Source organism: Fomitopsis serialis (assembly GCF_022376445.1).
Source record: "Fomitopsis serialis strain Sig1Antser10 chromosome Unknown B0H18scaffold_146, whole genome shotgun sequence".
Lineage (NCBI taxonomy): Eukaryota > Fungi > Basidiomycota > Agaricomycetes > Polyporales > Fomitopsidaceae > Fomitopsis > Fomitopsis serialis.
The window spans coordinates 56,904-80,236 of record NW_025955106.1 but is presented as its reverse complement, the minus strand read 5'-3'; the positions used below and the strand labels follow the sequence as shown (position 1 = coordinate 80,236).

The following is a 23,333-nucleotide window of genomic DNA, read 5'->3' as shown; positions in this document are numbered from 1 at the left end:
ACTCCACAGAGCCAAGAGCACTTGCCCTCGATCCCGAGTCCACCTTGCAGGCCATGATAGGCATCCTTCTGCCGCATCCGAGTCTAGCGTCTGGTAGCGTCGACACCTATTATCAACAATCCCACCAGGACAATGAAGACGCCACATACCTGCTCGAGTCGTGCGAGACAGGATCGACGGACACGCTCGTCGAGGGAGCGATCGGCGGCCATTCAATGCAGCAGCCCTCAAAGTGGACAAGCCTATCGAATGTGTTCCTCCAGAAATGGCCCAGCCTCCACTTCACAGCGCCACAAATACCAAGCGTGCACAGCAAGAAGGCCATGACACTCCTCGTCGACTACACGCTGCAGTGTATCTTCTATGCTGCAGTGTTCGCTGCGTACGCTGGCGCATCGACATTCTTGGGTCTGGTCCCGTTGGCATTCATCCCTGAAGAGCCGTACGCGGGCGACGCCAACGTGATCTTCCTGGGTGCCCTCGGCGGATCCATCCTCTCGGTCGGGTTCACCACTGTCCACTGGGGATTCTATCGGCTAGAGGAGTTATACGAAGCTGCTTACGGCATATACCAGGAGCCAAGCCGACGATACCGATGGCAGCACGAGACGGAGACGAATGACCCCCCACCACCGGAGCTCGCCTGCCGCTACGGATCCACAGTCTTCTTCCACAGCGTCGTGGCAGGCCTGCTCACGTCCGGGCTGCTCGGACCTGTAGTGGGAACAGCGATATTGATCCAGCACGGTGTCATGGATGGCACGCTGACTTTGGTGCAAGCGATGATATGCGGTGGCGTCGGGACCGGGGTGGTCTTTGCTATTCTGCTGATCGGCGTGGCGGTGATGCACGTTACATGGGACTGGTGAATGTCGCTTGGCGAGTTTGTGGTCGTGCTATGTTCTGAATGCGGAGGGAGCCAGGGACGATCTCCAATGGACTCGTACGAAGTGCAACAATGGACCGTGAGTATGATTATATGTAGTATGCGAAACCATGGAACATGCGTACCTTGATTTCATCTCAAAGGACCGGCGCAGTCACAAAGTGCGTGAAGTTGATAGCCTTGAGTTAACCGTGGCGTAAGGGAAGATCACGGCATTGAGCGATTCGACGATGTAGAGACTAGTTGACAATGATTCCGAAGTCCACTGGAACAGTGGGAAGAACTGACGATCACGTCGAAAGGATCTCATGAGCGCGAACCAGCTGGAAGTTGTGTACATATCGACTTACACAGATCCGCTCGTTTGAGAATATTCTACTTGCTGTAGTACTTAGTTGTTCAGCAAGTTGCGTCGTAATGGTTGAACGTTGCACGTTGAGCTTGTCCTCCTCCTCGCCAAACGCGTTAAGCGCTGAAGCGCTGCCAAGAATAGATGTGCACGTGACGTCCGTATGCACTCCTCCTCCTCCTCGCGACCACGTTCAAGTCAGACTGAACGTTGCTGCAGGACGTTCACAGTACTAGTCATTCCGCGACGTTGTACCCTGCCACCGCGGTTCCCTCCTTTGGTGTTCAATATTACTATTGTGCCGGGCTTGTCAATGCGAAACGCGGTAGCCGTCACGGTGTCATCCACTGGTGCCACGGCACTACTTATACTCTCAAATGAGAATCCCTTCAATCTGTAAGTTCATACGCAGCCTTGGAACAGTACTCACTGTGACTCACTTGCGCACCATGCATTGGTCATACTCCACGACCACAGTGTTTCTGGCTATGCAAAATCGTACAGGTGAGTGACTGGCGGAGTTTAATGACGTCGACGAACGAGAAGGTAACCTCCGTTTCCAATACTTCACAGTACATAGCGCAAGCCATCGCAGCGAGCGCGAAGTGTGAGAGATTCCACCCCAGACAAATCCCAGACGCCCTCCTCCTCCTCCACGAGCCCGAGTTGAGCCCGAGCGTCCATGTCAGAACAGACGCTTATAGCTATGTTTGGACATTGCGTTTGCCTCGCGTTTGCCGCACAGCAAGGTCCTCGTGCGACCGAGGGGCAACAGATCCTGACCTAGTCCCAGGATCAAACGCTGTCGTTTGGGTCGCCCTGCTAAGCTTTGCATCGGCTTGGGGGTGCCCCCCGAGGTCCGCCGATAGTTGGTCGGCGCAGTATTAGGTGCGGCTCATTTAAGCTTGTAACTGCAAGTACTTACGCCGTTGTGGAGCTTCCATCCATCAAGCGAAGGATAGAACACCGGTGGCGAGCTCCATGGCAGCGTCTGCAGTGTACATCTCGTTGGCAGTGCCTGTCGCGGGCGGCGCAGTATGTCCGGTTACTCCCACCGTATCCGTAGTTACGTTTCCTCAAAGTTTGTGTTGGGAGCGCTGATGGGCGCGTGCTATTTGCATATAAATAACGGCTGCGGGTTCATCGGAGGCTAGATATACCCTTTGCTACAGCCATGTTTGCGGAACTCGAGCACGCCGTTGAAGAGATTGAGAAGGATATCCCCAAGGGCATCGAAGGCGCTTGGGACACCATCGATGGTGCGTACCCTACTGCTTCATTGGTCCTGTGACAAGCTTATAGCGATGTGTGTCATCATGCGTAGGGGTTTTGAATCCGAACCGTGTGTCTTTCCTTGTGTCGAGTGATGTCTTCTCGTAATACTCCTTACAGGTCGGCATGATACCCCAGAAGAGAAGCGTATTGATGCGCTACGGACCGAAATCAATGACGGCCACCGTTTCCAGTCCTTCGCAGAGCAGCGTCCATCCAATGCTGTAAAATGGTGGGCCCCGTCGTCGCTTACACGCTTGTGACCTTGACATTCTTGACAGGCACATCGACGGACATGATTACTTCTATGCCGTTTCAGAAGTCTTGGATAGTGCCCGCGAGTGCATCTTCATCTTGGTGTGTGATATTCTCTGCCTCGTCTTGTTCAACGGTTCACGATCGTACCTCAGGATTGGTGGTTGACTCCCGAAGTGTACTTGCGCCGCCCGCCCGCTTTCAATCAGGAATGGCGCTTGGACCGCCTGCTGAAACGCAAGGCGGAAGAGGGCGTCCGGATCTATGTCGTCGTATACAAGGAAGTCACTCAAGAAATGTCCATGGATTCGTCTCATACTAAGGTAAGCAGTTCGGTGTCGCTTCCCGTCGCCGAAATTGAATCGCTTTGGTAGCACGCTCTTGAAGCGCTGCACCCTAACATTGCGTGCATGCGTCACCCCGATCACATCGGGAGTAAAGGTGTGAAACACATACAGTCATTTCTATCGCCTGTACTGATGTTTCCCAGACGACGTCGAGTTCTGGTCGCACCACGAAAAGGTCTGTCTCCTTCCATACTCTACGAAGTCCTTTCCTTACCATCCACACAGCTCGTGATAGTAGACAACCACCGCGCAGGCGTTGGCGGGCTCGATCTCAGCTTCGGGCGCTGGGACACGCACATGCACCCGCTCGGGGATGTGCACCCTACAGACCTGACGCGCACGCTTTTCCCGGGGCAGGACTACAACAACGCGCGTATCATGGACTTCAAGGACGTTCAGAACTATGTGAGCAATGGCCTGAGCGTGCTCGAGTCTGCGCGGATGCCGTGGCACGATGTATGTGGCTATGTAGCTCTCTCCAAGTGGTACCTGATACTCAACACATCGCATAAAGGTCCATTTGACGATCTGCGGGCCGTCGGTACTTGATTTGGTACAGCACTTCATGGAGCGCTGGAATGAAATCAAGCGAAGGAAGGTGTGTATCCTCCTTGCAAGGCAGGTTGTGATCAAGGGCTAATGAGTCTCACAGTACAGTCATGATACGTGGGTGGAAGACATTCTGCATCACTACAATCATCAGAAGCTCACGCATCGTGATGTTAGACATTACGATTGGCTCGCACTCCCGCATGATGTCGAAGCAGCTCCCGACGAAGCTGTCGTGCGTAAGTTTCCGACGTGTCCTGTCCCTTATCCCATCACCTAATCTTGAACATCCCATAGTCCATCCTTACCGCGAAAAGTGGCACCAGATAGGCCGGCATTTCCGTCAACGATTCCATGGTGAACACCTCACTGCGCGGCAGTTCGACGACCTCGACGATCCGGAGTTGTATCCGCGACCGCCGAACGGGACGTGCCGCGTACAGGCAGTGCGCAGCGTCAGCGACTGGAGTAACGGTGTGCTGACAGAGCACAGTGTCCAGAACGCTTGTAAGAGTGTATTAACCATCGAGAATGCGCCATATTGACTAAGTCCTTTTAGACTGTCAATTGATCATGGAGGCGAACCATTTCATATATATTGGTAAGTGGCTTGGATGCGTGATATTTCGACTCACCTCAATCTCCTCACAACGTAGAGAACCAGTTCTTGTGAGTGCCTATACCCATATCATGACCTCTTGTTCGTCTGTCTGAACTCTTGCAGCATTTCGAGTACACAGCAGAAAGACGATCCCGTGAAGAACCAAATCGCAGCCGCACTCGTTGAACGAATCCTCCTAGCAGCTCGAAGCAACCAGAAGTTCAAGGTCAGCGCTCATCGCGCTATCTACCATGACGATCTAGATTTCTCACAACTGTCCTGGCGATAGGTGGTCATAGTGATTCCCGAAGTTCCTGGCTTTGCAGGACCAGGTAACACCCGTCGTGCACCCCATGCCTCAACCCAGTCTGATGTGCTTGTCCAGTCAAGGACGAGACGTCCATCAGGACTATTATGGCCGCTCAATATCGTACCATGAATCGTGGAGGTCATAGCATCTATGAGGAGATCAGCAAGGCAGGATATGAGCCGTGAGTTGTTGATGTTCCACCAGTCTGAACCTTCTCACACGGTGTGCTAGAATGGATTATATTCGATTCTACCACCTGCGAACCTACGATCGCATCAACGCTCCGTACGGTAGGAGTCTATCTATCTGGATTATATCGCCTTACTCAACTGGCTCGTAGAATCCTTCATGAAAGTCATCGAAGAACGTAGCGGCATCAAGTTCCACCAGGCCATGACGGCTCTCGCCCGTCTCTGGGTTGGAAGGGACGAGGAAGCCAACGCACCTAAAGAAACTACTGTCGTCCTCCCAACGGGTAAGATCGTCGACCAGCCGAGTGCGTCCGGGCAGCAACCCGAGCTCAAGACCGAGACGTACGCGCTACCACAGACGTACGAGGAGGCACAAGAGATCGTCGACCAATGGCACCGCGCTGCGGTCAGCCTCCGAGAAGGTGGAGATATCTCCGACAACGTCGTCCAGCATGTCATGGAGGACCGGACGAACCTGAACGAGGAGGGATGGTTGGGCACGCCTGAGGAAGAGAAGGCTGCGTATGTGTCTGACCTCGTGTACATTCATTCGAAGGTCATGATCGTGGATGACCGGAGAGTCGTCGTATGTGCTGTCGACAACTCTGATAAGTGACTAGCTGATGGTTACGACTAGATGGGTTCTGCGAATATTAATGATCGGAGTATGAAGGTAAGGCCATATCGATTGGAGCGGAATGCGCACTGACGGTCTTGTGCAGGGCAATGGTGATTCCGAAATCGCCTTAGTGATTGAAGACGAGGACATGATTGAAACCACCATGGACGGGAAACCGTACATGGCGGCACGCTTCGCCGCCACCTTCCGTAGGAAGCTCTACAGAGGTATGTCTAAGCCTAAAAATGCTCCTTCGCTTCTTTCATACATCACCGGACAGAGCACCTCGGCCTCATGCCGCCACAGTACTGCGCAGGCAAAGAGCAAGTCACTTCGTTCATGCGCCCTGCGCCCCACCCGAACGACGACGAGACCGACGAGGGCGAAGACAAGATTGTCGCCGATCCTCTCGCGGATCTCACCATGAGCCTGTGGAACGAGACTGCAAGGCGAAACCGCGCGATCTTTGCCGAGATCTTCCGTACTGTGCCAACGAACTGGGTTAAGAACTGGGATGAATATGCTGTACGTTCATCCCCTGATTCGTGTATGGCCTAGAAGTGCTGACTACGACCGAAGCAATATGTGCCGAAGGTCATGCCCGGACATGTCGTCCCAGAGGTGTCACTCGAACATCTGAAGGACCGTCTCTCTCGAGTGAGGGGTGCCCTGGTGGAATGTCCCATTGTGAGTCCAAAATTCGGAATCCGGAGCATTGCGTGTTTCAAGGCACTGAGATCATTTTAGGACTTCTTGATTGACCAGAAGGACTTCGTGGAGGGCATAGATTGGATGGGCTTGAACCCGACACTGCCAATCTATATCTGAGGGCGGCATCATATGGGCGGCATCCCTGTGTCGAAAAGTTTCCGATGTAGTAGGCGATGAATATGGTATGTATGTATCGTTGTTGACGTTGTAATGCAGATGTGCTGCCAGATGACTGCCTTCTCCAAGCGGCACTAGTTGACATTACTGCGTACTGGTGGCGGCACATGCACAGCTATTGTTGTTCTGCGAGACGGCGATCTGTGCTTACGTTGCTATGGTACATTACATCGACTGACTGTTTGAAGCAGTCGAAGACATCAACAGGTAGGCTCCGTTTTTACTTCCTGTTTCAGTGACCACTTTTCCCATTCGGAATCCCGTCAGTAGCGGGAGACGGTTGCCTAAGCTGATGCCTACAACGCGTTGAAATTCGACTTCTCACACTTCATAATAGCCATACCAGGTGGCCACAACGCTTTATCCCTCGCTCGATGGGGACGACCATTGGAGCCGACCCATTGTCAACGGAACAAGGTAAGCAGACAAAAAGAGTACTAAGCGACACAGTGCTAGAAGCATCCCATCACCTGAACAAAGTGCTTGGCCAAAGCGAATGAGACCCGGAGCCACGCGCGGCGCCAGGCCACAGAACAGGGGCAATGTGGCATGGTCAAAGCGTCGAAGCAAGGTCACCGCCACAGGCTGCGAGGGTCCATGATATATAAAGGGTGCCAATGCACACCGACGATCTCAACAAACCCTCTTCCTCATGATGAGACGATTCGACACTTGCTCACCTCAACGCTGTTGCCGCCCTCCGGACTCTCATCCGGCGTCGTTACCATTCCTCCTAACCAGCCATGTCCGAGCCTCCGGACTCCGATGCTCGCCGAACCCGTCGAGCCGTCGAAGCGGGCCAGCACGACGGCCGCTTTAAAGCGGCACACGGTCCACGAACGGCCGTGCAACGCGCTGACGACCTGTGCACGACAGATGGTGCGCAGCCCTGCGAACTGGACACGTCGGAGATCGTTGCAGACGTGCAGGGTTCCAGAATTGGCCTAGGAACGGATCTAGGTGAGCGTCTGATTCTTTAACGGACCGATTATTGTATACTCATTGCGGTCTACAGCTGCACCAAGAGGCTGCATGAGAACTTTCAGGCCGGTGTGCGCCCAGGGAGGGGATACATGATTCCCTCGAAGCGGTGGACGAGAAGTTCGAAGGTTGTCAACCCTCGTGCGATGGTTCAACGCAACAACGCCTATCCTGCCTTGTCCACCAAACATCGCCGTCGCCGGCGGCATCGCGCGGCGAGTCCCCGATTTCACCAGCGTGTGGTGTCAAAGACAACCAACTAAGCAGTGGGACCAAAGGCCCCTCTCGCTGGGGATAATCTGGGACCAGACAGTCGTCTGGCAACAGATATCTTCAGCCAGAGCATGCCCGTTCGTCATATCCTTGGCAAATTTTTGAAGTCACAATGTCCGAGAGGATCAGTCGCAATGACACTCGCTGTACTCGACATATACGAGCCTCACTGTGCTTGACACTCCGCGAGGTCATCTGCGTCTGCTCGTTATAAGAACCTGAGTGAGGGCGTGCACTTGGATTGTGACCGGCAATAACCACTCACACTTCGAACACAATGACGCCTAGCTTAAGTCGGCACTTTCAAGTCGGACGTCTCGAGATGCCTCATTGAAGCCGTCTCGAGACCTCGTGCTAAGGTTCAGCTCTGGGCTACCCAGCGGTCACAAGTTCCCCTCGTCTCAATCATCCAATAGATCTAAGACATTGCGGCGGCCGTATCGCTGACTTGTCGATATAAATTTCACGGCTGATCATAGTATCAGAAGGCTCTGGCGGTCCGCGCCTTGCCCGCTCGACTGAGCGGCGCAACACCGTGGAGCGAGGGACCCTCGTCGGAGCTCTTTCGGGCGTATCACGGAATGAGAAGAACGCCGAAGCGTGCGAGAATGACTCACTGGAGTCAGAGGTTGTTCGACGTTGCAAGGATGAATGTGACCGCATAGGTCTTGACGTGCATGTTTAACGGAACAGTTTCGAGAACTTGTCATAGAGGCGCGCCAGTCCGATACATGCGCCGTGGTCAATCTACTCTTCCCAACACAAAAGTGTCCATGATGTCCATCGTGAATAGAACTATCTGGAGACATTCAGATCTCTTGCCATTTCTCGTGAGCAGGCAGATCGACACTCACAATCGGAAACCCTCAACATTCACCCTCCTTGCCCCCATACCACATCCAGATCCCATACGTACCGGATAGGGCGAAGAGTATACCACCAATGACAATGCCTGTACCGACAGCACCGCACCACAACTCTGCTGACGCATTCATCGCGCTAGTCAGCGTCCCGCGCCGCATCATCGCCCCCAGCAAAGGTCCAAGCAGACCGCCCACGAGGAGCCCCGAAATCGTGCCCGCCGCAGTGACATAGCCTGCATAGCGGCGAGCGAGCTTCGGCGGCGGGGGCACGTATGTCTCGCGCTGCCACGTCCACCACTCCGGGATCTCCCTCGGGGGCTCGTATATCCCGTGCTTCTTCTCGTAAAACGCCTCCACCTTGTGGTACACCCACATCGTCGTGGAGAACGCCCAGGAGAGGACCGCCGCGCCGAGCGGGCCGGCGTAGACGATGTTGAAGTTGTTGGTGTAGGGTTCGTTGGTCTGAAGGAAGTACCACGCTGCGTAGGTGGAAATGCCGGCGTATACGGCGCAGACACCGGCGAAGAAGACGCAAGTGAAGAAGTAGCTGGAGAAGAGGAGGCCGATCTTCTCGAGGCGCGACGTTGGCTCGTCGGTAGTGCGCCCTTCAAGGGCGTCAAGCTCTATCGCTCTCTCGGTCAGAGACAACAGGGAAGGCATGTTGCAATGGACGCACCTCTTTCGAGCAGAGCGGTTGAGCTGGTCCGCTGTGGGCGCGGCGCTCGCTTGGGGCGCGATGCTCCGTGTGAGCGTGGTGCTCGCTCTCGCTCGGAACGCGAGGTCCGCTCTGTACGTGGGTGCCGCGCTGAGCGTTCCGGGAGCGATGTCCCCTCTTGGTGTGACGTCCCCTCCGGCTGCGATGCTCCCTCCGAGCGCGATGGCTGGTCTGTACGCAACGGGTCTTCCGACAGACTGATGGGTCCGGGCATGGCTTGCGATGCGATTTCGAGTGAGGTATGGAGAGCTGTAGTGTTCACTGAGTGATAAAGGGCGAGGTACTGAATCTCCAGCCTCATGCTGGATTCTGATATACGGATGCACGGCATCAATGCTGTGTACCATGCATCCGCACTCTTGTCTGCGTCGCACTTGTTCTTCGTACGTAAGTGCTTTTTGTGTTGTTCAACCGACAGTCACCAGGGGACTCGGAGATGGTTCGGACAGCCACGAGTCCCGGACCCGACTCCGTTGTATATCGCATTGTACCTGGGGGTCTCTTTGAAGAGTCCAAGTCGCCCTTCTCAGTGGACAAACGCGTCAACGGCAAGAGAAGACGCACCGAAATTGGTCGGGTTCGCAGTTACATAACTTTGATGAGCTCGTAGCGCTCAGTGACCGCCCGAGTCGAAGCTGTCATCCTTGACTGAGCCTCAGCGTCAGTGCTTGTACTCATCTGTGTCCCTCGCGACCACTTATTGTCTCGTGCGCCGTCACTTGGAAATCTGATCACCTACACCGTGATTACAAGGCTTTGCTGTGGAGTTATGGTATTCAATTAGTGGTAGGTACTCACTTGGTGACACCTCCGTACTACCGACTCGGCCCGGGAGACATCGTGCCCACTGCACGAGGACTCTGGTTTGTGTGAGACAGTACCTAATGCAGCGATTGATCAGAGTGAGTGGGTCCGTGCCACGCGTGATATGTGCGTACGGTGTGCTGCATGAATCTGCATGCAGCGGGTCTGCCGTTCTGGACGCGCTTGTGGCGGCCAGATCCCAACCCCGATTGATCCATCCCTCCGGGCCCCCTTCTTACATTCCGTCACGCCACGAGCATGCAGTTCGCCGCCGCCAGTTCAAGCGTACAACATATCGACCACTCTACCAAATCTCACTCTTGTCTCCTTGTGCCCAGTACTGGTACTGGTACTGGGAGGCTACTGCTGGCTTACGCGCGTCTCAAGCTTACAGTAGATATGGCGAACACTGGCGTGTTCGACGACCTGGAGGCCAGTCGCGCAGAGGGCAACACTGATCCTTTGAGTACGCAAATGTTGACAACATGTATTCCAAAACGTAAGTCCGCCCCTGCTTTCTGCCACTCCAGGCGCACATTCAACCAAACTACCTGCAGACTCCCCCTGCCTCCTACATCTCCCTACACCCGGTACCGAATCTTCTGCCTAAGGATGCTCAAAGCCGTCGTCATCATGGCCATCATAACGAACAGCGCGAGACTGAATGCCATTCCGAATGCGCCCCACGCCAGCGCGTCCGTCGTAGTCGGCATCCCCTCTGGCGCGTTCCGTCCTCCGTACAGCAGCGACAGGCCCAATGCAGGACCATACAAGCCGCTCAGCAAGAATGCCAACGCCATATAGACTGGATGCGCGGGGTATTGCGCCCAATCATGACGCTGGATTTGCTGAGGCGGCGCAGGAAGGAGTGTCCCGGTCCGCGGCTCCCTCCACCACCTCGGCACCTTTCTTCCAAAAGAATCGATTCCGTGATCCTGCAGCCTCTGGCTCTCCTCCATGAGTCGCCTTGCGATCGTCCAGACGCAGGATGACATGGCCACGAGGATCATGGTGCCGACTGTCGCCGCGGAGGAGATATTCTCGAAGGCGTACGCGGAGGACCTATCCAGCCCGACCGTCATGGTACTCCAACCGATGAAGGTGGTCATCGTCGTATACGCAACGCACGATATCAGGTATAGAAGTGCGGAGAAGGCGACGCGGAAAACGCGAGCATGGCGTCCGAAGAGCCTAGCTGCGACGTCCTCGCGCTGCGAGAACTCGATCGTGGGCGTTTCCTCTACACTGTCCGAGTCGGAATCCCGGAATGGGTCCTGGACGTAGTAAGTTCCGCGACGCGGGCATGCGCAGGTCTCGTTGGATGGGTCTGCTGAGCGGGTTTCGTGGATCGAGCATGAGCGGGCCCCGTTCATTGGATCCGTCTCGATGCCGTCGAACGATAGGGTTGCGAGTGGTTCACTTGGTATCTCGATTTCGCCTGAGATCGAAGTTGTCAGAGCCGATGTTGCGCAGCATATGTCATTCGTACCTATGGTGTAGCCTGGCGGTGCGACGACGTCGAGGCCCTCGTTGACTTCGGCCATGATTTGCTGGTCGTAAGTACGCTGTCGTGTATATAGGCTTCAAGTTGAACAGAGTTGCGCGGTGCTATCTCGACAGTCGATTCTGAGCCTCTATATTTATGTACGTGGGACGCGATGCGCGGACGATTTCTCAAGTGTCCTTGTTTTCAAGCTCCAATGCAATGCGCGTTGTTTGATGGTTGACACAATTGACAGTTGCTAGGAGAGTGTATATTTGACGTTATCGTCACAGCCAGTACTTCATCATAAGTGCTATTACAACACAACTTGAAGACACCACAGAAGCTCGTTGTTCTCTGCTATGCTTCCCTCGGAGATGCCGTTGTGTAGTATCATCGTCCTTGTACTGGTGTACCTTTTGTTGTTCAGTGTACGGCAAATGTGCCCAGGAATACCCCGATGTGAACATGCTCCGACGCTCGGTGTCTGCCAGTGTAGTAGTCAAGTTGTCTTAGAACCTTACTCAAAGTCACTCGTCTCGTCATTGTGCACCTCTGCAGGAAATGAGACAAGGTGATAGGTTTGAATTTGAGGTCTGGCATGGCCCTGCGTTTGCCAGCTTCAATCACAACACGGCCGCGTTGATGCCCAGCGAACGGTGACTGCGTCCTTGCCCGGCTTCGCACATGTATGACGATGATCACAAGATATCCATTGCAACCTACACGGTCTCTCGCAGGAGTACTCTCCCGAAACGACAACATGTAGGATGGAAGGACATCCCATGCTCGCGCAGAGCATCCTACCGCAACCCCATGGTCGGGCAGTGACCTCGATGTGACAGTGCCGCCTCGATGTCATCATGGATTCTGTGCCGCCGCAGTCGATCGCCGCGAACGTCGAGGCTCAGAGTGCGGTTGTTCTACATGCTCATCGGCTAACAGAAGGAAGTACCCACAAATAAGAATGTGCTGTCAACGAGTGGAGGAATGAGACGTACCACAATGATTGTCCCATCCGTTTAGCAGTTGTCGCGTGACCTCGTACACAGCCTCGTACAGATGGCGTACGGCATCTTCAATGGCTCTGCGGCTTCAACAGACTCCATACGGCATCTTCAATGGCTCTCTGTAGTAGTACACCAAGTCAGAAACGGAGTCACAACAGATCGGGGCCAAAAAGCACTCACGTGCGAGGCTAGCGCCGTCTCTGTTTGGCGACGTCGACGGGGCGTCATTCGACGCCCGTCGGTGTAAGCGTGCGGAGGAACCTTGGCAGGCTCCTGACCCTCTGTGCAGGGCGGAAGTGCTGGTTAGGAGGAATGATAACGGAAAGACTGCTCCATTCGGAGAGGCCGGTGGTGACACGGTTTGTCGTACTGTAGATTTGCGCTTCGTCGAAGACATTCTCGGTGTGTTGATGGGAGGACAGAGGGAATGAAGCAGGGGTATTTATACCTCTGTAGGCCGAGGTGCACAGGATCCGAGCGACGAATGCACGTTGCGACGCGCCATATGCGGTGAAATTGAGGGGTAACCAGTGACGTTGGTCAAAGCGAACCGTTTGCGCGCTTTGCCAAGTCGACCGACTGTGTTGGTCCAAGAGGATCCAAGCAATCTGCATGCGGGCAACAATAGGTCACCCTAAGACGTGAGTCAAAGCACGTACGTATTGTCACAATGGGCGGTAGACGGTGTGGTTGCGGTGTGGCCACAGAAAATGTGTACAGCAGATTTGTCATCGAGTGCGTGCACGGCCACAGACACGTCGATCCTTTTGCTGAACGTATCGCGGGCCAGAGGTCGCGTCGCTGTCTCGAGTACCTTTCCCAGGATGTTCTACAAGCTTCAGATAAGCCTTTCAAACCGTATGTTAGGTCCTACTGCAGGAGTCGCCACAGAAGATTTGGAGTATCTTGGAGTATCGCTTTATCCACTGGTCGTGAAGGAAACTCCATGTATAGGGGCTATGGCGGAGCCGCCACGAGACAATAGTCAGTCAGTGAGCCCTGTTCAATGAGAATCGCGAACGCCACATACCTAGGTATAGTCCTGTTCACTAACCACACCACGGATTGTAACATCGACGCCGAACCAATGCTGTCACATCGGCGACTAACCACGGGAGCCCATCGAGGCCTTCGTCCCTAGGCCAGTCAACATAACCATGCTCCTCGCGACATTCCACCTTGGCTTGATGCTTTCACGACGCCCTCTGTGGTTTATATGACAGCACCCATAAGACCTACCCCTAGTCATCCAGTTACGCCAATGCTCATGCCACGTACCACCACTAGGACGCAAGGAGAATGGTTGCAACATGATTGGCACCAGATCGCCATGATGCGGGTCCGGGAAAAGGCGGGCCTTCTGCGATCTTGCCAGGAACAGTATGTCTTGCATATTCTGCTCCGTATTGAAATTCATGAGGCTGAGAAAAGATGGAGACAGGCCCGCGATCCAGATGTCATACGAGACGAACGTTCTCTGCTGGTCACCGACATTCTCCTTCCGTGCGATAAGGAAGCAGCTAGCCCTCTAAGGCACGTCGAGGGCAAACACGATGCGGACGAGCGGGTTTTTCGGCGTGTAGTCGGGAGCCCAGATATCGAGGACGTAGGGATTCACAGCACGGGACACATCTTCTGCTGGCTGTCCGTCGCTCGAAGTGACCGCTTTCAACAAGATCAAGTTGATCTTGCCTTTTTCCGCGCATCCACCTTCGACCATCGGCAGGACAGCTTCGATCGGGCAATCGAGCTGCTCGCTGGAAGAAGCACAGACACATGTGATCCTGGTTCTGGCAGTCAGATACAACTGTGATATGTAACCAGTACCATCAGTTTGGCAACGAACAATGGGGTTGGGACCTACCAGGGTCTCGTCGCATATGCGGTGCTGCCAAGTAGGAAGTGTACATGTCACCGACTGACTCATTGAGCGATACCAGAAGACGGTACCTCTGTTGATGAATTCACCCATTTGCCACGCTTGCAAGCAGAGGCCATAAGAGCAAAACCCTTCTTCGAGCTCCTCGCCCGTGAACCGCTCAGCCGGGTTCTCCACGTCAGGCGCGTCGTCATGGTGCTGAATCCATGCCGGTGCCATCGTGTCTCGGACAGAAGGAGCATAAAGTGGCAGAAAGTGCATGTCAATTTCCGTACATGTTTGGACATGTTCAGGCGTGTCAGATACTTGTCGCGAAGCTTAGCTCCGTCAGCTGAGATATTGATTTAGTTGCGACTCGAACTCATCGTATTGGGCTTCCAATGGCGTAGGAATGTCCATAGGATCTAGAAACGTATCGGTTGACGTCGTCATCAATCCCGGAAGACAGAGTACTTACTGTGCTGTGAAGAAAAAGCACTCAGCACTTTGAGTTGGAGGAGGCTCAGAAGAGGAGACGAGTTTGAGGATTGGGGGAAGGCGCTCGGCAAACGCCGACGCGCGCGTAGTATCGCCTGTACGGTACATTGTTACTTATACTGTACGGCCTACTACCGGCGACTGGTACAGACCTACAGTACATCCAAGATTCCAAAGTGCTTCTTCGAAGAACTCACAGTATACTAAGTGAGTTAGTACAGTGCTACGTAAGTAGTCATGCTGTTACTGCAGCTGCGTCTGCAGGTGACTTCACCCTGACTCTCGAACCCATGCACGAATTCGCAACAATTGTATTCAAGTAAGCAGGGCCGCTATAGCCGCTAGCTCAGAGCTCAAAACTACTGACACTGCCAGAAGGAACCATCCGAATGCCCCTGCCCTCGCCGCACCCGTTCGATTCAACATATCTCCACGCTCCATCACACCTTTGTTGTGTTCCAGTATCGCCACGCCCAGAGCACCGCTGGCGGCTCCGATAGCGGTGTAGAACACGAGTGTCACCCGTCTTGCTCCCGGAGCGTTCAAGCTCTTGACGTCGACGTCTCCGACAATCAGCACGAAGACGAAAACGATGCCGATTGCTGCACCGAGCACGGCACTTCCGACCGCGCCGACCTGCATCGTGGAGCGAATGCTCGCCGCGTAGCGCAAGTCTCCAGGGTAGATCGCACTCAGGACCCCGTGGCCGAGAGTAAGGCCGGCGAAGCCAATGAATGCGAACATACCCGCGATGACTGCTGCATCATACAGCAATACACCAAAAGCTCCCAACAGCAGTCCCCCACACTGCAGGTATCCGAGCATAGACTTGAAAGTCCAACTGCATCCGGAGCTTGTGCAGGAATCTGCATCTTCGTCACGTTGGGCCTCTACGTCCTGCTGCTTCTCTGTCGTCGCCGTCATAATTGCAGGTCTGGCTGCGCCTCTGGCAGGCAGAGATTTCTCGGCTGGCTCGCTGGCAGTGGGCATACTAGGTGCTGGGGAAATGGTTCATATCATACGACGGCAATTTGGCGGAGTGTCGCAACTTACTAGTTGACGGGGCGTCTCAGCTGGTACGGGTTCGATCAACCTGCAGAGATCCCGCAGCTCATACGATTCTTTATAGGCTGTGTACAACGCAGATACGCCCGCCCCTAGCCGCTGACTGAACCACCGCTATTGTTCTAGCTTCTCGTGTCTCAACAATAAGACGGACCCCAATATCTTCTGTGTTCTCCGCCGGTACGAGTCAAGAACCACAAGATGAATCGTGTCCGGAGCGCGCTAGGCCACGAACAATAGATCGTGACTATTCGTATGCGTCCGCTGTCTGCATCATCACCCATATCCTTGTCATCCTCAGCTTCGGCCGGCTTGGGCGATACGAGGCTACACGGACCCACCGCGCAGATATTCGGCGCGCAGTTATACAGATGTATCCTCCCCTGCGGCGTTCTACTTCTCGATTATGCCCCGTATGCAATTCCGCCACATTGATGCTGCGCCCCTAGTCGTACTAGGCTTCCTCCAGGCATAGTCCTCAGGCTTGGTAGAAGGGCCAAATCTTCATTGTACCTTGTTCAGCTGCACTCTGAAACCCCTGGACACCGAGACAGGACCAATGCTTGCTTCTGCCTTCAGACTGACGCGACGTTCACTACACCAATATCTTAGATCCTCGTCATGATTCGAAACTTTGCATACACATGCGATGAGGGTATGGGACATTTCTTGGTGTATTACCAGTGCGAGACACGTCCGAGTCCATTCTGTTCGTTGTATCAGCATAGACCACAATAAATGTGCCAGGCATACAACTGGCAGAGTCCACAGACAATGGCAAGGATCACGACGACGCCTCCAGTCCCTACTGCACCACACTTCAGCGCATGCACCGCATTTATCCCGCCCTCCACGAGCTCGCCCTTCCCGAACGACATCCACGTACCCAACGCTGACCCAAAAATGCCTCCCCCAAAGACTGCAATCAAGATCGCACATACAGCGACGGACGCGCCATACCGATGCAGCGGCCAAACGAGCTCCTCGAGCTCAAGCCCCGGTATCTCCACCCCCTGGACCACGTCCTGGAGTACCAAGCCCCGCGCGATCTCGTATCGCGCCTCGAGCTTGAGGAACACCCAGCTCGCCGTAAAGCACGCCGCTGCGATGACTGTCGTGCCGAGCACACCCGCGTCGACGATCCCGTCCGAATGGGTCGCGTAGGGCTCCTGCGAGGAGAGGATGACACCGCCGACGAGGACGCAGAGGCTCTCCCACAGGCAGCAGATGGTGATATAGGTTATGCATGTGGTGGTGTACTCCGCGGCGAGGCTGACGACGGTGCCCCAATCTGCCTTCCGTGAAGCGTGATGTGGCTTCGCCGACGCCAGTACGTCCGTTGGGGAGGGGGATGCTGGTGAAGGCGGGCTGCTTGCATTAGGATAGCCCCATTCCGGCGAAGGCGCAGGGGTATTACCCCACACGTACCACTCCACAGGAGTTGGTGGTTGAGGCCTAGGCATTCCATGGACCGCGAGCAATGGCAATTGCTCGCCCATCGGAAGTACAGAGTATTGTGGAGGAGATGGCGTCGTCTCTGCTGCCTCTAGGTCGATGGGAAGGCGAGTATAGCCCGCTGTCGAGTGTACGTAGTGTTTGACACCACGCATCGTAGACGGGGATGTTGTTCGTAGGAGGTAAGTCCAATGAGGAGACTGTCTGGGTCAATCGTTGCAGAGGCGTTCGACTTGGAAGTATTACTAAAGTCTCCAGCACGCCCCTACATATACGGAGCTGAACGGCTGTGCGCCAGACCCAGACACAGTCAAGTGCTGGTATGTGGAACCCTACGTCCCTGTCAACACGAGCATGAGCAGCGTTTGCGATACACCGATAGCCAAGTACCTTACCGCTATGGAACCATCCTGTAGCTGCGGTATGTGGTACCGCCCCACCTTGGTTGCTGACGACAGACGTGCAGTGCAATGTCGCATGAGCGCAATGTCGAATACGACGTGTCAGGCTATCTGTAGCAGTGTTGGTGTTGGTGCTGTATACGGTTCGAGTCAGCGATCAGGCGCTCACCGCGCCGCTCCTCAGATGACAATAGGACCACTGTGCAAGAAGCGATCTGCGACCAATGATAGAATCAGATGAATGAAGGCTTACCACTTGCGGAACCAAGATGAGAACCCGTCGAGCTAACCTCCCTCGCCTCCGAAGCAGCCGACCGCGAGGCCACCGCACGACGCCCGAAGAGCCCCTCCGACCAAACAAACCGCACAACGCGCTACTGAGAAGAAGCAAGCTTCGAACGGATACATTGCGATTTGGGATTAGTACAGATGGGTGGATAAGATGCGATTAGTGCACAGCCTTCGACTTTCCTTCCTTCTCTCCTCAGCATACCGACAACCCTCCCAGCCATTCTTCTTCAGCTCCACCTTCTCTCGGTTAGATCGTGTCATACCTCGCGGCTCACAGCGCCTCCTCGCTGCGGTAGAGCACGTCCATGCGCACGTAGTTGTTGTACACTTCCCCGGAGGCGAGCAGCGTGTCGCTCCCCGAGGCGCCGACTGTCCCGGGGTGGAGCCACGCCGCGAGCGGCTCGTGGAACTCGAGAAACGCGGCGGCTGTCGTGCGCATACATAGCGTGTCATGTCGAGATGAGATGAATGGGAGATATGGGGTGGCGTCGAGGGACATCGCGGGCCGGAGAAGAAGAGACGATCAGCGTTAGTACGATTTGATTCGAGGGAGTGAACGGGAGGGACGTACAGCCGGGCTCGTAGCCATCGCCCTGAGCACCACTGCCGCCGTGGATCTTCTTCCGCGCCGTCGCAGCCGGGCTCGAAAAGTTGTTGGAATAGAACTGCACGCCGGACTCTGCGCCACATGCCCGCTCAGTCATATTCTCTACGCGCGAGGAGTATAACCACTCACGGTTCGTGTAGAACGCGAGCTTCAGCCCGCTCTTGCCACTCTCGAGCTCGACGACGGCGTCCGCGTCCTCCTCGATGGGCGCGATGAGGTCGGTCTTCGGGGTAAGCTCGGCAGCCGGGAGACGCGCAGGCACGATGACCTTGCGCGGTGCGAGCAGGTAGAACTCATCTGCGCCCTTGCATTAGTATCGTCCGAACGCGCATACGGGTCGCTGCGGACTGTGGTGCAGGGTGGACAGGGACACACCGTATCCATTCTCCGGGAAACGCTCCCCGATCTTGCGCGTCGACTTCTCGGCGTGGGCGTGGTGCGTGCCCCCGACGGGTGCGAGCGTGCCCGTCGAGTTGGCGTCCGGGCCGAGCGCGACGGTGTTGTCCGACTTGATGGTCAGCTTGTGGTCTTTGATCGTCTGGCCCTGTTGGAGGGACGCATCGAGGTTGAAGCCCCAGTGCTACCAGTACACAAGACGTGAGATCCAATGTGCATTGCGTTACACGAGAAGACTGCGGGAACGCACCTGTGTAAGGTTGATCGGCGTGACCTTGCCCTCGTCCAGCAGCTTCGCGCGGTATACAAGCACAACGCTCCCAAGCTTCCAGAGCTTCCCGTCGTCGCTCGGCTTCCCTTTAGGCTGCGTCAAGCCCACGAGCACCTCGCAGAGTAGCTTGCCCGGGTACCCCTCCTCGCCGTCCTCGCTCACACGACTGAAGATCACGCTCGTCGGCGCGTCGCTCTGGAGGCGCGCGACCTCCGCAGGGGTAAACAGCTGCGCTGCGTACGGGTCGGGGAGGGGCTCCCATGGCTGGAGGTCCCAGCCTGTGATTCCGCCGTGGAGGGAGACGGTCGGGGACTCGTTGGAGGCGGCGGTGAGGGAGCTCGAGAGGCCGTTACGCGTGACAGTGTGGGTGCCGGCGGGGACGCGGTTTGCGTAGCGACCGATGATAGTGTTGGTGTATTTCTGGACGAGGTGGTCGGAGGGCGTCTCGGGACCGATGAGAATGTCGTGTGTCTAAGAGTAGATCATGTTGGCGTGATGGCGTGGGCGTGATCGAGGGCTCTCACCTTGCCGTCTGCCTGGACAAAGAGCCTGTGCAGTGTCAAGCCATATGGCAGGACCTCGAATGCCGTGAGATGGTGGTTCCGGGTCAGGATGCGCAAGCCATACCTCGAGCGCCAACGAAGGCGTCAGAGAGGGCAGGGCGAGGAGCATGGGCTCAAAGCCCGGGTGAGTTGCTGGCGCGGCAGTGGTCATCCTCGCGCAGGGTGGACGAGGGTTGCGCTGGATGGTGCAAAGGGGGAGACGTTGGCGGTAGGGAAGAGGGAGGGAGTGGCGGACGGGCACTCGGAGCATCGCGCCTTGGCCTCGGCGTGACTGGGGCGGGCGCCTCCATCTTATCTCCTAGCCACGCGTCGATCTTCCGAGATCGCTCCGCAGATCCCGCAGATCCATCGATCCCCGGCGCCCCGCGTCCCCGCCTCCGGGACCGCAAGCAGCGTGAACCTGGCGTGAACCGCTGTGAATGCCATCAATCCCCTCCTCAAAAACCTTGAGCGTGGTCAAGGCGGAAGGTCTCCGACGGCCAGAAGACCAAAAAGATGACAAGAACGGGATTCGAACCCGTGCCTGGATACCCAGATGAGAAGACCCGCAGGAGCAGGCAAGCTTTCGCTTGAGTCACACGCCTTGGACCGCTCGGCCATCTTGCCGTTCGGAAGCTCAGCTTGTAAGACACACATTAACTTAAGAAGCTGGCTCAGTCACGAAGACCCAAGGCACGTCTACTACTACTACCTCACCCCAACTTCACCCCATCCTCAGATTGGTTGTCACCTACATGTTGTGCGGCCCACATACTTAGAGCAGGATCACTTCCAAACAAACTCTCCACACAGCTAAACTGTCACACTGAGCCCACTGTCGTTGACTGACGACTCACTATGTGCGCAGGCCCTCTCCGAAGCTCGAGCTCTACTTCTCGAGTTACGCAAGAACACGCCCAGAGGTACAGTATGCAACCAAGCGACATCGCCTCAAGCGCCCCGCGGACCCCAAGACAAGGCCGAGCAAAGGCCGAGGGTTGAAAGCCATCCTCCCGCTGCCGGAGGGCGACGAGCAGGTGCCATCGGGCAGTCAGATAGCTGGCTCGATGCGCTCCTCATTATACAACCATTCCAATATTCCTGACGGCAAGGTGAACAGCGTATATTGCTCCCCATAGGTTCTACAGCCACTATGCAAAGCTCGACAAATACCAACTCACCTTCTCCGGTCCGACACCGATCCAGCATCTCAAACGCCTTTCCGACGCGCTCGGCGGGAAGGTGTAGCTCTAAGCCAAGCGCGAGCGCTGCAATCCCAGGCTCAGGCTGGCCTTCACGGGAACAAGACACGCCAGCTCGAGTACACCGTGCCCGACGCGCTTACAGGTACATACGCCACGCTCGTCTTCATCGGGGGTCCAGCCGGACGCGCCAGGTCGCGGTCGCGGCGGACCTCGGCATGAAGTGCATGCTCGTGTATCCCTTTTAGGGGATGGTTGAGTTTTGGGACTGCGTGAAATTGATGTTATTCTGGCCAGACGGACATGTCGGATTGTCAGTGCGTGAACGATGCTGATAGAAGCTTTTGACCTGGCTACGAAACATCGCCCGCCTCACATCGACGTTCCAAATCTCAGTATATGCATAATGACATAGCTGCGATGGTACGACTGTCTCAAGAAAACCTGCGGCGCGAACACGCTCACGCCCCCTCTCCATCATTTCCACGGCAAATCCCAGAAGTATCGAACGAACCCTCTACAGCATGTCCTCCGTCCAACCCTGCCAATGCTGATACCGTGCACCCCCACCGGCACGCAAGGAGAATGACTGCAACATGACTGGCACCCGATCGCGGCTATGCGGGTCCGGGAAAAGGCGGGTCCTCTGCGCTCTACACAGGAGCAATATCTCTCGCATCTCCTGTGCCGTATCGGGGTTCACGGAGCCGAGAAGAGCTGGAGACAGGCCCGCGATCCAGATGTCATACGAGACGAACATCCTCTGCTGGTCATCGACATTCTCCTTCTTCGCGATACGGAAACAACTGTCTTCCCGAGGCACGTCAAAGGCAAACACGATGCGGATAAGCGGCTTGTTTGGCGCGTAGTCGGGAGCCCAGATATCGAGGGCATAGGGATCCATAGCACGGAACACCTCTTCTGCTGGCCGTCCGTCGCTCGAAGTGACCGCTTTCAACAAGATCAAGTTGGCCTTGCCCTTTTCCGCGCGTCCACCTTCGACCATCGGCAGGACAGCGTCGATCGGGCAATCGAGCTGCTCGCAACGAACCGCGGCACCACGGGCTAACAGCGCATGCAGATATTTCAGCTGTAGAACGCCACGAGGGACAACAACGAAGTGGTTGAAGTACATGTGGTAGTCAATCAGTTCTCGCTCGAAGTCTGTGAGCAGGACCTTTTGATCTTCAGGTGGCTCGTAGTAAATGGCGCGGTCTGAGCGGGAAGCATCCATGAACGGGAACATGACGTGGAAGAATTTGACTGCGTCCATAATTCGCCCACTGCGTCCGTCAGGTCCAGGTGCAGGATGGCCGTGAGCGTCAGGCTCGCCGACAGTGGCGTCGCGCGCCAGCACCAGCAGCAGACAAACCAGCAGCCGGTCACCGTCCGCTGCGGCGATCGGAGTATCCACGAGAATAGTCTTCAAAGCAGCGGGCAGATTAGTTGCGCACTGTCGTTCAGCGTAGTACGCTGCCTCGGCGAACAGTGGTTCAGACCCGGACTGCGATATCGCCTGCGTGCCCGCTCCGTCTCGATCCACCCTCTGGAAGAAGCACAGACGCATGTGATTCTGGACTTGGTTCATTGCAGCGAGCTGCTCGGCCCCGACACGGGTGTCGATCTCGAGCGCGAGCCGCTGAGAGACGCATGCTAGCAATTGCGCAGAGGTAATGTTGCTATGGCCGAGGTCGTGTGCATGCAAGAGTTGCTGCGCCGCGAGCGGAATGATATTCTCCCTCCATTGCTGGTTGCCTGAGTCCCAGAGACTCCCGAAGCTACAAGGTGTTCAGTTCTACCAGACACGAAGTGTAGTTCAAAGCGCACCCGATTCGACCTAAATGGCACATGTATTCGTTGGAGGCTACTTCTGTCAAGGAGAATCCGTCGGCTATGCTGATCTTGGTCGCTGCCAGATCAAACTGGAGTTCCATCCACGGAGGCAGAGGCCCGACCTGTATGCCCGTCTCTTCATCCACATATACCGAAGACATTGTCCGCACTGTCTCAGACAACAACGACGGCGAGCTTGACAAGAAGAGCCCGAACACGGGGCAGCGCGAAGCCAACTGGGTGAAGACTCGTTTCAACTCGACTGCAATGTTGCACTTCGGTGTTTCAGCGAGATCGATACGGTTCAGCGCCGTCGAGCCATCTGTTAGGTGCTCCGCATTATCAAAGGCAATTATCAACGTAGGATGATACTCGTCTAGGACGTGAGACGGCGACGCGGCCCGAGCTTTGTCAGAGTGTGAAGCATCGGTGACCTGGTTTAAGTAACGCATCAAGCGGTCGCAAGCAATCTTCACAGGAGATATGTGATGCACTGTCTTCGCGCGCCTTTGATGACA

General features: G+C 55.6%; 7 protein-coding genes and 1 non-coding gene across 8 annotated transcripts; 3 read left to right on the top strand and 5 right to left on the bottom strand.

Moving 5' to 3' along the window:
* Nucleotides 1-8: 8 nt before the first annotated feature.
* B0H18DRAFT_113475 (uncharacterized protein) lies at nt 9-954 on the top strand. The gene has a single exon (XM_048035580.1). The coding sequence runs from the start codon at nt 54-56 to the stop codon at nt 867-869; it is 816 nt and encodes a 271-aa protein (XP_047886900.1). The 5' UTR covers nt 9-53; the 3' UTR covers nt 870-954.
* Nucleotides 955-2,295: 1,341 nt separating this feature from the next.
* B0H18DRAFT_1043557 (phospholipase D/nuclease) lies at nt 2,296-6,378 on the top strand. Its single transcript, XM_048030672.1, is given in 26 exon segments — nt 2,296-2,500; nt 2,563-2,577; nt 2,628-2,739; nt 2,789-2,864; nt 2,918-3,085; nt 3,137-3,203; nt 3,253-3,284; nt 3,335-3,565; nt 3,624-3,707; nt 3,762-3,775; nt 3,836-3,897; nt 3,956-4,164; nt 4,175-4,177; nt 4,220-4,259; nt 4,315-4,327; nt 4,383-4,485; nt 4,549-4,591; nt 4,645-4,750; nt 4,801-4,859; nt 4,910-5,346; nt 5,398-5,433; nt 5,483-5,606; nt 5,660-5,904; nt 5,959-6,066; nt 6,127-6,256; nt 6,307-6,378. The coding sequence occupies 25 exon segments, from the start codon at nt 2,410-2,412 to the stop codon at nt 6,205-6,207; spliced, it is 2,559 nt and encodes an 852-aa protein (XP_047886899.1). The 5' UTR covers nt 2,296-2,409; the 3' UTR covers nt 6,208-6,256; nt 6,307-6,378.
* A 343-nt stretch (nt 6,379-6,721) lies between these two features.
* On the top strand, nt 6,722-7,626 carry B0H18DRAFT_1108170 (uncharacterized protein; the record flags this gene model as incomplete). The annotated part of the gene is made up of 3 exons (XM_048032736.1): nt 6,722-7,227; nt 7,283-7,319; nt 7,356-7,626. Exons 1-3 carry the CDS (start codon nt 7,011-7,013, stop codon nt 7,624-7,626), a joined length of 525 nt encoding a protein of 174 aa, XP_047886898.1. The 5' UTR covers nt 6,722-7,010.
* Nucleotides 7,627-8,375: 749 nt separating this feature from the next.
* Nucleotides 8,376-9,463, bottom strand: B0H18DRAFT_1043551 (uncharacterized protein). The gene is made up of 2 exons (XM_048030671.1): nt 9,061-9,463; nt 8,376-9,007 (listed from the first exon to the last, which is right to left on the bottom strand). The coding sequence occupies exons 1-2, from the start codon at nt 9,428-9,430 to the stop codon at nt 8,388-8,390; spliced, it is 990 nt and encodes a 329-aa protein (XP_047886897.1). The 5' UTR covers nt 9,431-9,463; the 3' UTR covers nt 8,376-8,387.
* Nucleotides 9,464-15,048: 5,585 nt separating this feature from the next.
* Nucleotides 15,049-15,879, bottom strand: B0H18DRAFT_1043542 (uncharacterized protein). Its single transcript, XM_048030670.1, is given in 2 exon segments — nt 15,049-15,838; nt 15,849-15,879. The coding sequence occupies 1 exon segment, from the start codon at nt 15,740-15,742 to the stop codon at nt 15,068-15,070; it is 675 nt and encodes a 224-aa protein (XP_047886896.1). The 5' UTR covers nt 15,743-15,838; nt 15,849-15,879; the 3' UTR covers nt 15,049-15,067.
* Nucleotides 15,880-18,060: 2,181 nt separating this feature from the next.
* B0H18DRAFT_1043537 (galactose mutarotase-like protein) lies at nt 18,061-20,032 on the bottom strand. Its single transcript, XM_048030669.1, has 7 exons — nt 19,866-20,032; nt 19,763-19,816; nt 19,218-19,709; nt 18,947-19,151; nt 18,701-18,868; nt 18,536-18,643; nt 18,061-18,390 (listed from the first exon to the last, which is right to left on the bottom strand). The coding sequence occupies exons 1-7, from the start codon at nt 19,950-19,952 to the stop codon at nt 18,236-18,238; spliced, it is 1,269 nt and encodes a 422-aa protein (XP_047886895.1). The 5' UTR covers nt 19,953-20,032; the 3' UTR covers nt 18,061-18,235.
* A 265-nt stretch (nt 20,033-20,297) lies between these two features.
* Nucleotides 20,298-20,407, bottom strand: B0H18DRAFT_t146. The gene has a single exon. It is a non-coding gene; the product is annotated as a tRNA-Leu (tRNA).
* An 867-nt stretch (nt 20,408-21,274) lies between these two features.
* B0H18DRAFT_1043536 (uncharacterized protein) lies at nt 21,275-22,406 on the bottom strand. Its single transcript, XM_048030668.1, has one exon. The coding sequence runs from the start codon at nt 22,253-22,255 to the stop codon at nt 21,500-21,502; it is 756 nt and encodes a 251-aa protein (XP_047886894.1). The 5' UTR covers nt 22,256-22,406; the 3' UTR covers nt 21,275-21,499.
* Nucleotides 22,407-23,333: the final 927 nt, after the last annotated feature.

Excerpts from the sequence above, each read along its gene's own strand:
- B0H18DRAFT_113475 (XM_048035580.1), top strand. The coding sequence starts at position 54 with ATGATAGGCATCCTTCTGCCGCATCCGAGTCTAGCGTCTGGTAGCGTC.
- B0H18DRAFT_1043557 (XM_048030672.1), top strand. The coding sequence starts at position 2,410 with ATGTTTGCGGAACTCGAGCACGCCGTTGAAGAGATTGAGAAGGATATC. Across the intron at positions 4,592-4,644 it reads TCCTGGCTTTGCAGGACCAG|TCAAGGACGAGACGTCCATC; the intron begins GTAACACCCGTC and ends GTGCTTGTCCAG. Across the intron at positions 5,905-5,958 it reads AGAACTGGGATGAATATGCT|CAATATGTGCCGAAGGTCAT; the intron begins GTACGTTCATCC and ends CTACGACCGAAG.
- B0H18DRAFT_1043551 (XM_048030671.1), bottom strand. The coding sequence starts at position 9,430 with ATGCCGTGCATCCGTATATCAGAATCCAGCATGAGGCTGGAGATTCAG. Across the intron at positions 9,008-9,060 it reads AACCGCTCTGCTCGAAAGAG|AGCTTGACGCCCTTGAAGGG; the intron begins GTGCGTCCATTG and ends AGAGAGCGATAG.
- B0H18DRAFT_1043542 (XM_048030670.1), bottom strand. The coding sequence starts at position 15,742 with ATGCCCACTGCCAGCGAGCCAGCCGAGAAATCTCTGCCTGCCAGAGGC.
- B0H18DRAFT_1043537 (XM_048030669.1), bottom strand. The coding sequence starts at position 19,952 with ATGACCACTGCCGCGCCAGCAACTCACCCGGGCTTTGAGCCCATGCTC. Across the intron at positions 19,710-19,762 it reads TTGTCCAGGCAGACGGCAAG|ACACACGACATTCTCATCGG; the intron begins GTGAGAGCCCTC and ends ATCTACTCTTAG. Across the intron at positions 18,391-18,535 it reads CGATGGCTACGAGCCCGGCT|CCGCCGCGTTTCTCGAGTTC; the intron begins GTACGTCCCTCC and ends TGCGCACGACAG.
- B0H18DRAFT_1043536 (XM_048030668.1), bottom strand. The coding sequence starts at position 22,255 with ATGGACGCAGTCAAATTCTTCCACGTCATGTTCCCGTTCATGGATGCT.